Source organism: Kogia breviceps, chromosome X (assembly GCF_026419965.1).
Source record: "Kogia breviceps isolate mKogBre1 chromosome X, mKogBre1 haplotype 1, whole genome shotgun sequence".
In the NCBI taxonomy this organism is placed as follows: domain Eukaryota; kingdom Metazoa; phylum Chordata; class Mammalia; order Artiodactyla; family Physeteridae; genus Kogia; species Kogia breviceps.
This window is the reverse complement of record NC_081330.1, coordinates 52,840,712-52,857,885: the sequence shown is the minus strand read 5'-3', so window position 1 is coordinate 52,857,885 and position 17,174 is coordinate 52,840,712. Positions and strand designations below refer to the sequence as shown.

The 17,174-nt window shown below is 34.1% G+C and overlaps 1 protein-coding gene across 6 annotated transcripts in view; it reads left to right on the top strand.

Moving 5' to 3' along the window:
* Nucleotides 1–17,174, top strand: part of PCDH11X (protocadherin 11 X-linked) — a 779,467-nt gene that overhangs the window by 198,595 nt on the left and 563,698 nt on the right. For 4 of the 6 annotated variants that reach the window (XM_067023490.1, XM_067023487.1, XM_067023485.1 and 1 more), the window contains exon 4: nt 4,126–4,155. The exons of the other annotated variants lie outside the window; for them this stretch is intronic. In XM_067023490.1, the coding sequence (XP_066879591.1) occupies nt 4,126–4,155 (30 nt within the window). The remainder of the gene's footprint in view (nt 1–4,125; nt 4,156–17,174) is intronic. 6 annotated transcript variants of the gene reach the window in all.

The following is a 17,174-nucleotide window of genomic DNA, read 5'->3' as shown; positions in this document are numbered from 1 at the left end:
CAGATTTTAATTTTAACTGTAAGATATAGCAACATATTGAAGAATGAGTAAGGGAAGAGGTAAACTTGATGGATTAATCAGATTCAACAGTAATAAATTATGGTTGCTTCTCAAAGCTTGGTTTTAATAGGATGATTAGAGCCCTTGACAGAAGAATACTGTTTCAGAGAGAGATAAATAGGACCTCTAGGTAGTTTGGGGCTCACTGAGACTTATTTTTAAAATTATAGTCACCTTGGGAATTTATCTTTACGGAGATTCCTAAATAGTATCTTTGGTGGGAAGAAAGTATCTTTTATATTTACTTATGAGATAATTTCTGTAAAATATACCAGAGAAAGGACATTATCTCATTTCACAATGCTATATTTCTTTTAGAATACAAACATATAACATAAAGGTTTGTGTGGATCTCTCAAGGGTCCTTTCCACAATCTCACATGCAAACAATTTCTATAGTTAGTCCCATAGGCAAATAAAAGCACTGTCTTTTTAATGTTTCCAAAGTAATTTGTCCGTACCTTTTATTGTACTTATCATACTGTCCTGTCATTCATGTTTGTATTTTTATCTGTCTTAGTATATTTTGAACTCCTTGGGGGCAGTGATTATGACATTAACTCCTATAATCTCTGCCTGTTCATCAATAAATGCCCATGAAATATAAGAATAATAACAGCATTTCTCACATATTGTGCTTTGCCTGAGCCATACATAGCAGTCTCTCAATTAATATTTATTGAATAACTGAAGTTGTATTTGATCTTCAAAATGACTTGAAAGAGTAGTAAATATTCCTGAGTATAATCAGTGTACTGTCTCCACAAATACAATGTGGAAATAAGGTCACTTATCTTTATATTTTCTATCGAGGCTCTCCCCCTGTCCCCACCTCAACTTGACCAGTAATACTCTGGTGCCCTATGAAGTACAAATGCGGATCTGTTTGAATTCCAAGTCTGAGAAGTGATATTTGGTCAGTCCACTATGGCCACTGCTGCTGGCTGCTGTCTAATGCAGTTGCACACTCATCCTACACGTTCTGGAAGAGGACATAGACCAGTGCTAAGATTGTGTAGTGTAGGTCCAGATCTCAAAACAAGCTCTTAGTTTTCTTCCAAAAATAAGCATACTACTTAGTGCTAATGAGCTCACCTTTCCAAGGCTATATATTCTTGGGCTTCCAAGGGATCACTTATTCATTAAAATATCTATCCTTTTGCCAGGGGACCAGCTGGCTCCAGAAACTCTCAATCAAGTTTAGTTTTTGCATCTGTTACCTCATGGACCAAGATTCATTATCACCTTCACTATCTAGAAATCTACTACTAACAGTTAGCTTTTCAAAACACAGAGGACCTGATTAGACCTTACTTCATTAGGCAATGATGTTTCTCACACATCCTTCAGAGGGAAGCTGACTTCCGTGATACTAGGAGGCCCCAAGAAAGTCCATCCATTTTGATTCCAATGTTGCTTACACTTCTCAAATAAAAAAAGCTACTGCCATTGATTTCCCAATATTTCTTGTTAAAGAAAAAGAAAAGGAAACAATGCAGACTGTAAATTAATCCCAGGTGGGAGTGAGTGGCGTGACCCCTAACTATAGTCATGAAAAAAATGGTTGAGTATCTAATCCATTTGTGAAATTATGATTCCATAATGCACATTAGTATATACAAGGTTCTGGGAAGTCCTGAAGAAAATAGATTTAAATGTTTTACTCAGCTTCTTGAATCCATAAATTTATTTCTTGTTAAATTTGGAAAATTTTACATTATTATTTCTCCAAATATCTTTTCAGGCCTGCTCTCTTCTCTCCATGCATAACTCTAATGATATCAATGTTAGATATTTTATTATAATCATACAAGCCTCTGAGGCTCTGTTCATTTTTTTTCAGTTATTTTCGCTTTGTTTTTCAAATTGGGTAATTTTGATTTATCTGTTATCAAGTTCTCTGACTCTTTCCTCTGTCCCCTATGTTCTGGTGTTGAACTTATCTGTTGAGTTTTTTATTCTGGTTATTTTTTCAGTTCCAGAGTTTCTGTTAGCTCTTTTTTATCTCCTCTTTTCTTTTTCATAGACTTTCTATTTCTTCAGTGTTCTAAGTGTATTTGTTATTGCTTGTTGAAGGATTTTCATGATGGTTGCTTGGAAATTCTTTTCAGATAATTCTAACAACTCTGTCATTCTGATATTGGTGTCTGTTGATTGTCTTTTCTCATTCAAGTGGAGATTTTTCTGCTCCTTGGTATGATGAATGATTTTCAGTTGAAATCTGGACACTTTGCACATTATGTTATGACACTGGATTTTATTTACAATTTCTGTTTTAGCAAGCCTCATCTGACACCACTCGAGTGGGAAATGGAACACTGCCTTATTACTGCCAGGTGGTGTGAAAGTCCCAGTTCTCCACTCAGCCTCCACTGACACCCTGTGGGTGCAGAGGTTTATTACTGGGTGAGGTTAGGAGTCCCTTTTCTCCACTAGGCCGCTGCTGATACCACCCTAATTGAGAGAGGCAGAGTTGCCTTACTACTACTCACTAAGTGGCCTTCACTAACACTGAGGGAGGCTGACTTCTTTAGGGTTGTGCAGTGCTGAGAGACCTGACTTTTCATTATGTCTTCTCTGACACCATCTACCCCAGTGGGGAGGGAGAGGGACATCTTGTTACTGCCTGGTGTGAAGGGAATAAGTCTAGGTTTCCCACCCTGCCTCTGCTGACACCTGAGCAGTGGCATGGTAGGGGTGATTCCTTGTTACTTCTAGGATGAGGTGGTAGTTCTGGCCTCTCCACTAATCTTCCACTGGGAGGGGTAGGAGTGACTCATTACTGCCCCCACACCGTCTTCTCTGAAATCACTGTGGGAGGATAAAGAGGAAGGTGGAGGGGGATGGTGACAGGGAAAGCAGTTAAAGCACCTGACAAGGGTGGAAAACCAGGGCCTCCACTAGGCTAGTGCATGTAGGGATGGAGCCACATTTTTTTCTGTGGTGTACAGCTGAGTCAAAAGGTTGCTGCCTAACAATTTATTTGTTGCTAGGCTGTCCCTTTCCAGGACCTTTGGTTACTGAGAGCAGGCGTTTGATGGGAATTTTTTGGTCTGTGTTTGTTGGTGTTTCCAGGTTACTGACTTCTCAAGTGTACAGTCTGTATATATGAGTCAAAATGAAGACCCAGGGCCTCACAACCATGTCTTTCTTTAGGCTCTGAGGTCACTGATCTGCCCTCTCTCCAACTTTCAGACATTCCTTATGTTTGTTTGATATATGATGTTCAGTGCTTTGAGCTGTAGTTAGCAGAAAGAACAGGGAAAAGAACATCTACTTTATATTTTGATTGTATCTTCTTTGTGATATAAGAAATGTTCAGTTCCCAAATCCATTAATACACTGTGGTTGCAACATGATGATATTATAATTCTATTATTGCTTTTAATTCATTTCCTACAACACTTTTATAAAAGAAATGCTATCCCTTATCTATTATTTTGTTGCCTAGTGGTACAATTCATATAAGAAGAGCAAGATAAAGACATGATTCTTTAGCTCTACTTACCTATTTCTAAGATAGTGAGTTTATTCTTTCATCCTCAAAGAAAGACCAAGTAGATTATCTTCATATAATTATGAATTTATAGATTTAAATATATTTGATGTGTTTTATTTCATTACAATTCTTATCCTTATCGAAGCTTACATTATCCAATTTTGAGCCCCTCTTCAAGTTGGCTCCTGAGTTGTTTTGGCAAGATCTTAATAATCTTGACAGCTATATCCTATCTGGTAAGATAAAATGTTCAAGGGTCACCTTGTTTATTTCCTGATTTAGATCTTGAAACTGCCAGTATTCCAAGAGAGCCTCTTTTCTTTTAGTGGGTAATATTTTGAAACCCTAATCTAGGTGCTAGGGATTTTCATTGCTACTGTTTGGGTCATTCTCATAGTTTTTTTTAGTGGACAGAGGTACGAGACATGTGTGTATGTGCATACATAGACACATATATATTTAAAGATAAAACACTTCATAGTTTTTCACTGATACTTCAAATTCAGGACTATGAGTTTTTTTTATATAATATCTTCTGTATTATATCTGTACCTTCTTTCTTTCAGATCTATTATCCTGGTTCTAAAGGACATAAGGTATGAAAAAAATCAGAATATTCTCTGATTATCATTTGCTTCTTCCCATATTACACCTTCAATCATTTCAGAATAATAATATATATACTATGATGACAAATATAATCATTGAAAAGAGTTAAAACTATTTTTGACTATGCTCCCTCATTGTGTACTCTTTCAAAAATAGTTGTATTATATCTACATTGATATGGTACATAAATATACTTGCTACAGTTTCTTTGTTTTAGTCATCATTCTATAATAATTATATGTTTAATGCTTTGTACTAGTGTCTAATTTTTGTCTCTCCAGTCATTTTGGTTGTCTAAAGCTTATTTGCCAATGGAATCTTGGATCATTCGTGGAAACAATATTCCTAAGTTCTTTCATATTGATAAATATAGTTTATGTTTTTTGTAATTGTAAGTCAGTTTTACTGGATATAAAGTCACCATATACTCCATTTCCTTCTGGCATAATTACTACTGAAAAGTCTTATGATAATATGTTTCATTCCCTAATAATTCACTCTCTTAGATGTTTTAAGATTTTTTTCCTCTTTTTCTTGTTAATTCTAGTACTGTTTAAAGAAAATATAATGGTGTTGGTCATTCTGGGTTGACATTTTCAGGCATGTGGTGTTGTGGTGTGTTCTTTCAATATGTAGTTTCGATTTTTTTGTCCAGTTTGTATTTGTTCTGTTCTTCCGTTTGATTTTCTTTCTCAGTGAGTCCTAATATTTGTGTACTGGATCTTTTTTACTTGTTTTCAATAATTGACACTTTTTATTAAATCATTATCATCTCTTTTGTAAATTTCTTTTTTTGTTTCTAAAGTTTTTCCTCCATTTGACCTTTATCTTTTTTCTTAAAATTTTTATTGGAGTATAGTTGATTTACAATGTTGTGTTACTTTCAGGTGTACAGCAAAGTTAATCAGTTATACTTATACATATATCCACTCTTTGTTAGATTATTTTTCCATATAGTCCATTACAGAGTATTGAGTAGAGTTTCTCTGTGCTATACAGTAGATGCTTATTAGTTATCTATTTTATAGACAGTAGAGTGTATATGTCAATCCCAACCTCCCAATTTATCCCTCCTCCCTCTCCCCTTGGCCTCTGGTAACCATAAGTTTGTTTTCTACATCTGTAACTCTATTTCTGTTTTGTAGATAAGTTCACTTGTACCTTTTTTTTTTTTTTTTAGATTCCATGTATAAGCAATATCATATTGTCTTTCTCTGACTTACTTCTATATTTTTTCTGTTCTTTAAATTTAGAAGGAATGTTTTTTAAATGAATTCTTTTATTTCTATTTTTTCCTGAATTCTGTTACCTTATCTTTTTTTACAATTTATAAATCTGCTTTATAGTGTTCTTTCATGTCGTACAATTTTCTTAATGTCTTTTAGTTCATTTTAAAATAGTAAGTCATGTAGTGTTAATCCATTTTTATGAACTGTAGGAATGCTATTCTGCTCCTTATTTTCTTTTGTCTCATAATAACTTTCTATGAGGTTTACCTCAATAATATTTGATTGTTCATTCTTATGTAGAATTATTAGATTCTTTAACTTTTAGATGGGGGCAGTATACAGGGTAGCTCATGGGCGCTACCTTCACAAGTAGCTCTAACTTCACAAAGCTCCCTTTTCTGTTGTTGTGTTCAAAAAATGATGGCTTCCTTTCTGAGATATCATGGTGTTCTTTCTCTTCCTCACTTTATCTAGACCTTCTTTTGCTTTTGTCACTATTGTCCCTATCCCGCTCAATTTTGATTCCACTCCCAGAAGTTTTGTCTCAGTGTAAGGCCTTGTCTTGGAAGGGACCACTGATTGGTCATTTTCAAAAGTTTGTCAGGCTACATTGCTGCAGTGCCTTCAGTCACAAATGCTGGCCTCTCAAACTCACTTGTAGAGTGGGCTAAACCCTTATCAACTTCAGCTGCTCTCTCAACTTTTTGTTTACTGTGCTTTCCAGTGAATACTACTTTGCTACTTTGGGGTTCCCCTGGTCTCAGATCCATCAACTACCCTATTGCTTCTTCCTACACAGACCTTGATAACATGATGGTCTTATAATTGTTGGTGATTTTTCCTGAACCATTTTTATTTTGAGAATCATGGGAATACCTTGTCACCTAATTCAGTTGTAAATATTGTCCCTGTTTTTTTTTTTTGGTTTTGCAACCTAGGTGCTCTGTCTGTTTTTCTATGGGGATTCTGGAAAATCAAATTCAAAAACTGCTACCACCACCATCTTCCCAGCCTCAACCTCTGTTATACTTACTCTGGCTCACAGGTGGAGAAATATTATCTTGTTTTGACTTCACAATAACCTTATGGGGCAAGTATTATTGTTATCTCTATATTTTAGATGAAGTAACTGAGGTTGAGTGATTTAAACAGCACAGCTAATAAATGGTGGAGCAAGGACTTATCTTAGGTCTTTTCAACATGAAATCCCAGGCTTTTGATTTTATAGAGACAGCTTCTCTACTACTGTAAATAGAGATCTAGTTTGGGGTAGAACTTGGGAGAAATAATTTATGTTTCTCATTAATTAATTTATGCATACATCAAACATGTAATGAACACATCATATGCTAGATATTAGGCTTGGCCCTGGAAATGTAAAAGTGAAAAAGAGTGGTGGAGCCCTTGTTAACAATAAGCAATAGAAATCATTAAATCAGAGATGACATTGGCCACATAAAAGTTGTACCAATGTTCATTTGCAGGAATAACTAAATATTTTGAACACCAGCTTAGATCTGTTTGCAAAGATGAACATACTGCATACACCAGGGTGAAATTTGTTGAAGTTTAGAGTCTTTTCAGATTATCAAGTTTGCCAAGACTGTGTTCTTGTTAATTAGTTTCACAATGTGATATGTTAACAGTAGAATGGTTTGTATTTTATGAAAAGTAATTTTGAACAAATATTACCTAATGCTTTTAGCGGCCAAACAGTAATTGGAACAGTGTATCTTCTGTTAACTTTCTCCTCACCTATAAGGATTGTGATTTATTTCAAAGATTAAAGAAATGTTGCTATGACTGACTACCACTGTTTTGAATTATCCTTTTACAAATGGAAAGCTGCAGGTTAAATCAATAATATATATATATTTTTTAAAAAATTTATGCTATGAATTCTGCTAAAATTCAGATTATAATCTTGGCTTTTCTCGCCCCTTCTTTGAGAAAAAGAGATGGGGGTGGGGAATGCCAGTACATTAAAGTTGTGTTCCTGTGAAGTGATAACCGTAAAGCTGATGGAATTAGAAAAACCTCATTTTCCTCAGGACCGGAAAATCTGCAGGAAGGCTGACAAAACTGATTTAACAAGGCTGCTTTCAGGGAAATATAAAGAAATAGGCCTATTAGGGTCATCTTCCTTTCTCCTTGGCTGTAGGAGTAATGTTCCTTTCTGGTGATTAGTCTGACTTCATTTATACTCATATTTATTATTAATGTCAAGAATAAAATTTTCTGTTTTTGTTCTTATTCAGTGTATACTGATCTTCTACAACATTTGGACAATTATTGTACAGTGTTTTTTACTTTAGTTTTTATTCGTGAAACTAGCAGAAGGTATATACAGTATTCTATGTGTATAAGTACCTCCTCTTTATTTGAGGATTTTTGATTTAGGATATAAGTTTAAATTTAACTATTCTTTAACTACTGGAGACTCACCTCAAAGATATTAACCCTTATTAAACAGAGAAAAAATATGAACTAAAGCTGTTGAAATCCCCAGAGTATATTGTAAGTTTATATGAGGTAAAGTAAAATTACAAACAGATGAGCTTTTGAAATGCTATAATTTTAACAAATGTCCATGAGGGGGAAAATATAGGAGAAAAATATTTTGCATAATGGACTGTGAGATCTACATTTATATCATAGGTATATCTTGATGTAGGAGATGGTGTCTTGTCTAACTTTAATGCTTATATTGTGAGCAAAAACACTGCATTAATGTCTTCAGACTCTCCATTTAAACCCAGGTCCTACTGTTCCCAGAATATTCCATATGAAACAGGGTCACCTAAACAAAAGAATAACAATTAATATAAGCAGAAAAAATAGAATGCTAGTGTGTACATATATGTGTATGTTTGTGTGTATGATTATTGTGTTTATAATATACATCCAATACATTGATTAATATATCATATATGCTATTAACATTAGCCCAAAGTTGGAAACAACCCAAAGGTCCATCAGCTGATGAATGGATAAGCAAAATGTGGTTTATCCATACAATGGAATTTTATTCAGTCAAGAAAAAAATGAAGTACTTTTGCATGCTACAATATGGATGAACCTTTAAAACATTATGCCAAGTTAAAGAAACCAGTGACAAGGGTCTCTATACCACTTAGATGAAACATCCAGTATAGTCAAATTCATAGAGAAGAAAAGCAGATTAGTGGTTGCCAGTGGTTTGGGAGATGAAAGAATGTGGAGTGGCGGCTTAATAGATATGGGGTTTCCATTTGGGGTGAGGAAAAAGTTCTGGAACTAGGTAGTGGTGATGGCTGCACAACATTGCAAATGTATTGAATGTTGCTGAATTGTGCACTTTATAATGGTAATTTTATGTCATCTGTATTTCCAGAAAATAAAAATATGTAATATGCATATTGTAGACTTACTGTGTATATTGTCCTGCTTTAGAATGGAAGCTCATCAGAAGCACAGGCCATTGACATACTGCATTCCAATCTTTCTTAAATTAAAGAATAATGTATGATTTAAATGATTTTGTAATTATTTTGCTTTATCATCTCTATTATTGTTTCTGTATTGCTATTATGGTATTTGTTTACATTAAAAAGTTTCACACAATTCTACTATATCTCAACTCTGCAGTTTTAGTCCATTTAGACTAATCATTTCTTTAAGGTACTTATCATAATATTTTGAATGTGTGTGTGTGTTTGTGTGTGTATATTTGTGTATTTATATTTGTGTATCCTTTGACATAGTTATTTTCTTTCCAACAAAATTATAAGCTTCTTGAAACTTAGGAATCATAGGTTGGGTTTTTCTGTTTTTTCTCCATGCCTAATACAGTACTGAGCATTTATTAGATATCAGTAAATCTGTTGCCTGATTGATAGCACATTACTGTAAAAGAATCATACAATAACACTTAACTGGCATGTTGGTGTCTATGGTATTTTGATAAATTAATTTTTCATTTAATGGTTTTCATCATTTTATGCAATAAACTTTTTTAAGATGGGATATACCCCACATAGAATACTGGGATCAACCACCAAAGCTCTCAGATCTGTGTATTGTTATTTGCTTGCACTCTTAATTATCTTTTTATATTTTTTGGAAGACAACTATGTTTCTCATAAAACTTCAATCAGACCAATATGCTTAGAAACTGACCATGTAAAAATACTCAGCTTTATACTATATATAGCAATGCTCTATTCAATTCAAAATCTATAATGGATTTCCCAGTCTGTCTACTAATATCAGTTCATATACTTGGACTTCTTTTAACTTAAGACCAGTAGGAAAGCAATTAAAATCATTGTTTTGTAAATAGAAAAAACCCCTCAACTTTGTTATTAGAATGTTACATGGAAAAGCATAAAATTAGAAGAAAAAGTAAAATATTTCCCCCAAAGTTCACATGGTTTAGAAGGACAGAGAGAATGGAGCTTCATAAAAAATGACAGCTTCAAGCTTTTTACTTGAAGAATATAAAGTTAGCACTAGTTTTGCTTGAAGATGGAGAGGTTAGGAGGTATTCATGGAATCAGGTGGGTAAGCTATACCAAGATATTAGTATATTTAAAATATTGAAATACATAGGAATTTCTTGTAATTGCATTATAATTTCATTTTATTTCATAAAAGATCAATGGGAAGAGTTTCTAATAATCTTGTGTAACATAATTCCATCACAAAATACAGTAACTTCCATTTTAAATATATATTGAAAAAATTAGTCTGAATAATATTAAATATTATTAAATATTTTAATAATATTTAATATTATTTATATATTATTAACTATTTAATTTAAATATTTACGATAATTGTGATTTCATTGCTGGTGTTGATTCAAATAATGTAGCAGGGCATATCTTTCTCTCTTATTGTTTCTTTCTTTTGTTTTAAATCCCTACCAAAGCTGCATGTTCTTGGATTAAGGCTATAGGAGTAGCGGGTTTGCTCCCACTAGTTCAGAGTAAGCAGGTTGAAAGTGACAGCATTGAAATAGAAATCTAAAATTTTTTTTTAAAGTCTAGTATTGGCTCTAGTTCTCTTTGCTAGAGAACAAATCTTAGACTTATGACTGAAAAACATGAAACAATTGACAGGCAAACAGGTTCTACCCTTCCCAGGTAAGAAAATAATGGTTATGTATAAGGGCTAGATCATACATAGGCTACTCTGAAGTTACACTCCTTGATTAAGGTATACTCCTCAGCTAACTAGAACCCAGTCCACTGGCATCTTAGCAAATCTGTACGTGAAAAATGGGTTCTAGGTAACTGAGGTATTACTGCACACAAGGAAGCATAATGGTATTTTATATGTTTTTATGATATTAAAGTTATATTTAATTAGCATCTTGTTTCCTAATTAATATTAAATTTCCTTCTTGTACATTTCTCAGTAGACTAAGTATACATTGTAACATGAATGACACAGACTGTTGTACTAATCAAAAGTAAAGTATATTTGCAAATCAATCAACACCATTTGTCCTCTTTAGATAACAGGTGAACGTGAGCAAACTCTGACTAGTCAATGTTATGGGTATACCTCTGATGCTTAGGCACCGATAAAGAAAACAGAATAAGCAAACCCAAAACAAAACAAACAGGCTAATTCCACCAATAATTAATTTTACACAAATAATAATTTTAACCAAATGTGAATACAGTAAATATAACTGTGTTTATGGATAAGGAGTAAACTATATCCTTTTTACTAACTATATTAAAAATTCTAAGTTTATTCCCATTATTAAGATTGGACATGGTTATGACTGGATTTACCTTCAAAAGAATTATTCTAGTGCTCTTCTCCTAGCTTCCAGGTATGAATAATGGAAATATTAAAATACAGTTGTTATTTGGAAAAATTATGCAGGGTGTTTTGTGGTCCAGTTCTAAAAGTATTAAGAGCATAATTTTATGTCTTTGAACTTTAATTTTTTAACAAGGTATTCTATCCTAAAGCTTAACTATACTAATAAGCAACAAAATGGCATAGAATAAAACCACTGTTAAGGAAGTTTTGAAATAATGAAAATTATGTGGCTTTTTACATATGATGTACTGAGGCAGTGCCATCATCATGCTAAGAATAAAATGGAAAATTTTTTATTATTGATTTATTTTTGCTTCAGTATGTTCTATTTAATTTTCTTCTGCCTTCACACGAATAGCTCTGATGTAGTTAACTTTAAGCATTTACTGCAAACTTAAAGTTTTCCACAAAAGCTAGATTATATTCTGCATATAATTAATTATATATTTTAGATTAAGAAATTCCTTACTGAAAAAAGTATTTTCTCTTACAAGTAATATTAAGGAACATTCTTCTAGAAAAATAATTTTTGAAAGCTATAACTTTACCAAAAAATTTATTAATATTTAACAGTATTCAGACTACTTTTTTTCAACATATATTTAAAACAGAACTTACTGTATTTTGTGATGGAATTATGTTACCCAAAATTATCAGAAATGTTTCCCATTGATCTTTTATGAAATAAAAAGAAATAATGATGTAATTACATAAAATTCCTACATATTTTAATATTTTAAATATACTAATATCTTGGAATTTCTCACAAAAATATTATGATAGGAATGTGTGTTTTTAAAGTGATGAAAAATAATGTTTTCTTTCATCAAAATAAACAGTTTATAAGGAACTGTGCAGAACAAAAATACTTTTGCAAATTATCAACTTTCACTTAAAATAGAAAACATATAAGTTGCATTATTCACCAAATATGAACTGGCCTTCAGATTTGCACATTGAAACCAACTTACAGAGATTTGTCAAAAAATATGCCCTCTTGGGCTTCCCTGGTGGCACAGTGGTTGAGAGTCTGCCTGCCGATGCAGGAGACACGGGTTTGTACCCCGATCTGGGAAAATCCCATATGCTGCAGAGCGGCTGGGCCCGTAAGCCATGGCCACTGAGCCTGCACGTCTGGAGTCTGTGCTCCACAACAGGAGAGGCCACAATAGTGAGAGGCCCGCGTACCGCTAAAAAATATGCCCTCTTTGGTGATCATTAAAATATCCTAGGTGATGATATCTCCTATTTCTCTTTTTAGTTATTCTGTGCCTACAGACATATCCAATAACATGACATTCCCCCCCACCCCCAGATATGTTATAAAATCATTACAATGATTAGTATATAAGTACTGCCTTACTATCCCAAAGAGTTCTTTCATTACCTCATTACTTCATGATCCACACATTTTTCCATGTGTACTGAATAGTTTGGTTTTATGTGTTCAAATATTTGATAAAATAATTCTACAAGATTTATATGTACAGGTCTTATCTCTTTTTTAGATGAGTACTGAGGAAGTCACAAGTTAGTGAAAGAGCAACTGTTACTATTTTTATCCAGGGCCCTGGTTTCACAGTATATCACTTAGTATAAGGTGGCTTCAGTCTGGAGAAGGCAAATTTTTCTAAAAACAAATGGGTTCTAACTTAACTTGCTTGACCAACCTCCTTATTTCATAGAGGTGAATCTAATACATGAAGTGTACAATAGTTTATAGAAAAGAAAGTTTATGGCCTTGAAGAATTTTATGATCTCAAGAAAGTGTAAACTACACACCAAAAAATATTTTCTGAGAAAATATTTAGATGGTAGCATTCCCAATTTTCATACCCCCTAGGGTAACTGTTTAATGTATAAGGTAAATTAGAAAGATAGATGATAGATAGATATCAATAGATAGATAGAGAAAACTTTGATAGATAGATGATAGAGAAAAAGGTATCGATAGAAACAGGAAAAACAATGGTAGTTTTTAGAATCAGCACTAGAAGGGACTTGAAGATTATTTAGTGAAAACCGTAGTCTTACAGATGAAGCCACTAAAACCCAGAGAAGAGTGACTTGCCCAAAGTCCAAATCTTGTTAGCGGTAGAGCCAGCCTTAGAATCTAGGCCTTCCAACTCTTGGTCAAATATTTTCCCTATACAGTAGTTCTGATGAATTTTAAAGTCACCCTAGTGAATCATCTAAAATTTAAAAGGTAATTCTTTTTTATTAATGTTAGCTTAAAAAAAGGTAACCTTGACATATGTGGCCATTTCAACCTAATAGGTACATCTAGCACATATCTTTTTTACTCTAAAAACTTCAAACACAACTTGATTCTTTGCTTTATATGAAAATAATGAATTGGTGGTGAATACATCGAACAGCTGTGTGTTCATAAAGACCATGTTTTATTTTTGTTTAACGTTGTAATGTTTTGATGTGCTGCTGAGTTTTTTGTCTTTGGGAGACAGTAAAATGGCAGCTGGTTTTACCCTAGAAGACCTCTTACTAAAGAAATTCCAGCTGTGAATATATGATACTTCCTTAAATGGGCAAATAGAATTTATCCCATGTGTAAAATTGTTCTGCACATCTGTACTGCTTTAGGAACAATATTCTCTTGGCTTCCATAAGAAGTTGTTTTTCTCTTGAAAATAAAATGTATAAAACTGAATTCATACAAAATGTCTTAAAATAATTTGAATGAAGGTTTTAATAACAACTTTTGCAAATGTGGTCTTCTTGAAAGTATAAATGTATACCAGTATTTGAGCTAGGTATAATCAGTATTATGACAAGTAGTTAAATTAATGTATGCTTTACTTTGTAAAATCTCTGCTTAAAATCAGTTGTGGACTTAAAAAGCTAAGCCTGTTACCAGTCCATAGTCTCATCGGGAAAAATCCTCTAGATTTAAAGGAAATGTTACATTGCATACCTTTAATAGTAAATAGATATTTATATTTTATACAAAATAGTAGATATTTATACTTTACCAGGTTATGAAATGTATAGATACCAACAACAACCATAAAAAGCAGCTAAATGGTTAGGCTGATGCAACTACATAGATGCTTTAGTAGCTATTTGGCATCTGTTTGTCTCATTCTTACTATTTGCTGCCAGAGCTCATGGGGAGTGTTAAAGGGGTTTACCACAGAAATGACTGGAGAAAGATTATCTGCAACCATTATGCATTAGTTTAGTCTCAACCTCAAATTATATTTAAGTTTGTTTTTCAAGTATTTATTAAATTAATGAGTCAATAAAATTGTGTAGATTTATTTTGGTTTTAAAAATAATAGTAACAAGTCCAGAAGTTAGTTAAAAGAATAAACAAATCAATGTTCATACTTTGATGGAATTATAAATGTTGTGCATCACCAAGTAAGACATTATTATAACGGTAAGGTTAACAGTGTTAAAACAAATATACCAGAATGTACAGAGTCCAAAATGCCATTGCCTTCATAGCAGTTACCTTGAAATACAATTTCAGATTAAACCTTACAAAAAAGGTGTGAGCAATAGAAGCCTCCTTGTGAGTAATGAATACAGCCTCTCAAGATAAATATTTGGAAATGGCTTTTATTCAACTATGTAAATTCTGGTAAGTTTCTTAACAACCAGTTTCGTTAACATATAGCCATACCTCATTTAGTATCGAACTGTGCTGTGTGGGCAGAAGCATGCACACACACACACGCACACTCACACACACAGGAAATTTTATTTCCCATCCTGTTGGAAATATCTCATTGCTTGTCTTCCAGTTCCACTCTGCTTTTAGTCATAATCTTATATGTGCTAGAGAGGACCTCAGACTGTAAATCTGGGGTCTGCAAACTATGGCTCCTGAGCTACACCCAGTCTGCCTGTGAGCTAAGAACTGTTTCTCCGTTTTAAAAAAGTTGAAAAAATCAAAAGAAGAATAATGTTTCGTGATGGAATTTAAATTTCAGTGTCCATAAGTAAAGTTTTATTGGAACATAGCCATATTCGTTTATATGTTGTCTATGGCTGCTTTCACAATACAATGGCAGAGTTGAGTAGTTGCAACAGAAATCATGGTCCACAAAACCTAAATTATTTACTATCTATCCCTTTACAGAAAAAATTTGCTGACTACTTAGCAAACTTTTAAATCATCCACTTAGGTAAAATAATGTGACTGTAACAAGGGATACATTTCCCCCTAGACTTAAGGAACACTCTTTTTTTTTTTTTTTTTTTTTATGGTACGCGGGCCTCTCACTGTTGTGGCCTCTCCCGTTGCGGAGCACAGGCTCCAGACGCGCAGGCTCAGCGGCCATGGTTCACCGACCCAGCCGCTGCGCGGCATGTGGGATCTTCCCGGACTGGGGCACGCACGAACCCGTGTCCCCTGCAACGGCAGGCGGATTCTAAACCACTGCGTCACCAGGGAAGCCACAAGGAACACTCATTATCCAGTCTTGAGATAAAATTGTATGGATTTAACAAATGATATGAATGAAGCAAAATAGTATCCGTATGGGTTTGTTTGGGAATTAGGGGAAGAATAGTTTTCCAATTTTAAACCACCACTAGCGTGTTTCTGATTACCGCGGTTCTTATAACAAATAGGGTAGGGTGTGGGTAGAAAGAAGAAAAGACAGCTTGTGATTTTACCCTATTGCCTGATTTCTTCTTCATCCTTCATGAGAGAGTAGAAGCTGTATCTGCTTCAAGATGAGTGTGGTTATTACCTGGTGCTCCTTTTGCTTGACTAGAATGCAGGTGCTGGGAGGCAAACGGCTAGACTGAACCCACAAAGGAACACTCCTAGGCTCAAAGGGGAGCATTGTGTCCGCTTGGAATTTAGCTTGTTTGATCAACCTTTGCCTTTTTTTTTTTTTTTTTTTTTTGGTGTACGTGGGCCTCTCACTGTTGTGGCTTCTCCCGTTGTGGAGCACAGGCTCCGGACGCTCAGGCTCAGCGGCCATGGTTCACGGTCCCAGCCGCTCCGCGGCACGTGGGATCCTCCCGGACCGGAGCATGAACCCGTCTCCCCTGCATCGGCAGGCGGACTCTCAACCACTGCGCCACCAGAGAAGCCCCAACCTTTGCCTTTTATTTCATGGAAATGTGATTGTGATGAGTATTTATTTCTCACAATCATCAGGGTTATTTACTGCAATTTTTGTGACTATGTCTACACTTTTGTTGAGGAATATGCTTTTAATTTCTTTCTTGTGCTAAAATCAGTGTGTGTAAGTATAGCCACATTATAAACACATATATACATGTGTATATCTACACACACCCCTAGTACACACACAAGTGTGTGCATGTATATAATGTGGATTATTTGCATATTACATTTATGCGTGTATGTGTCCCAGTGATAGTGTCATTACCATAGCAACAGGGTGATTATTGGTGATTATCTAATGAAATTTAGTTTTCTTATTTCACTGGAATACAATAGCCAAGGGGTTGTTGATCTGTATAAGAAAACTCCTAATTGGTATCTAAATGCCCTCTCAGTAGCTAAATTTCCATCTACTAGCTGTACAGAAGCCAAATAATATAGAGCATAGGGGGCCAAAGCAATTTTCACTGATTGCTTCTTAGTTGAAGGATAGGAAATATGCAAAACAAGTTAAATAGCCCTAGGGACTGTATGCATTATAACCAAGAAAGACAGAAATGTGAGTCGTAAATTAGGTTTATTAGATCTTGTGTATGGTATAGCAAGAGAAGCATGAAAGTGATACCATATCACTCCTCTTTTCATTCATTCATGAATATTAGATTTATCAATTATGCTTAGTGGTTAGTTCATGCATTAAAGAGGCATTATAAAATCCATATAATCCTATAATATAGCTGCAAAAATATAGTTAAATATCTGACACTCACTTATATAAACCAAACTATAATATTCCAGAGGGAACGGATGTAACATTCAATGTTTCCTCTAGGATATGGGATCTAAGTTA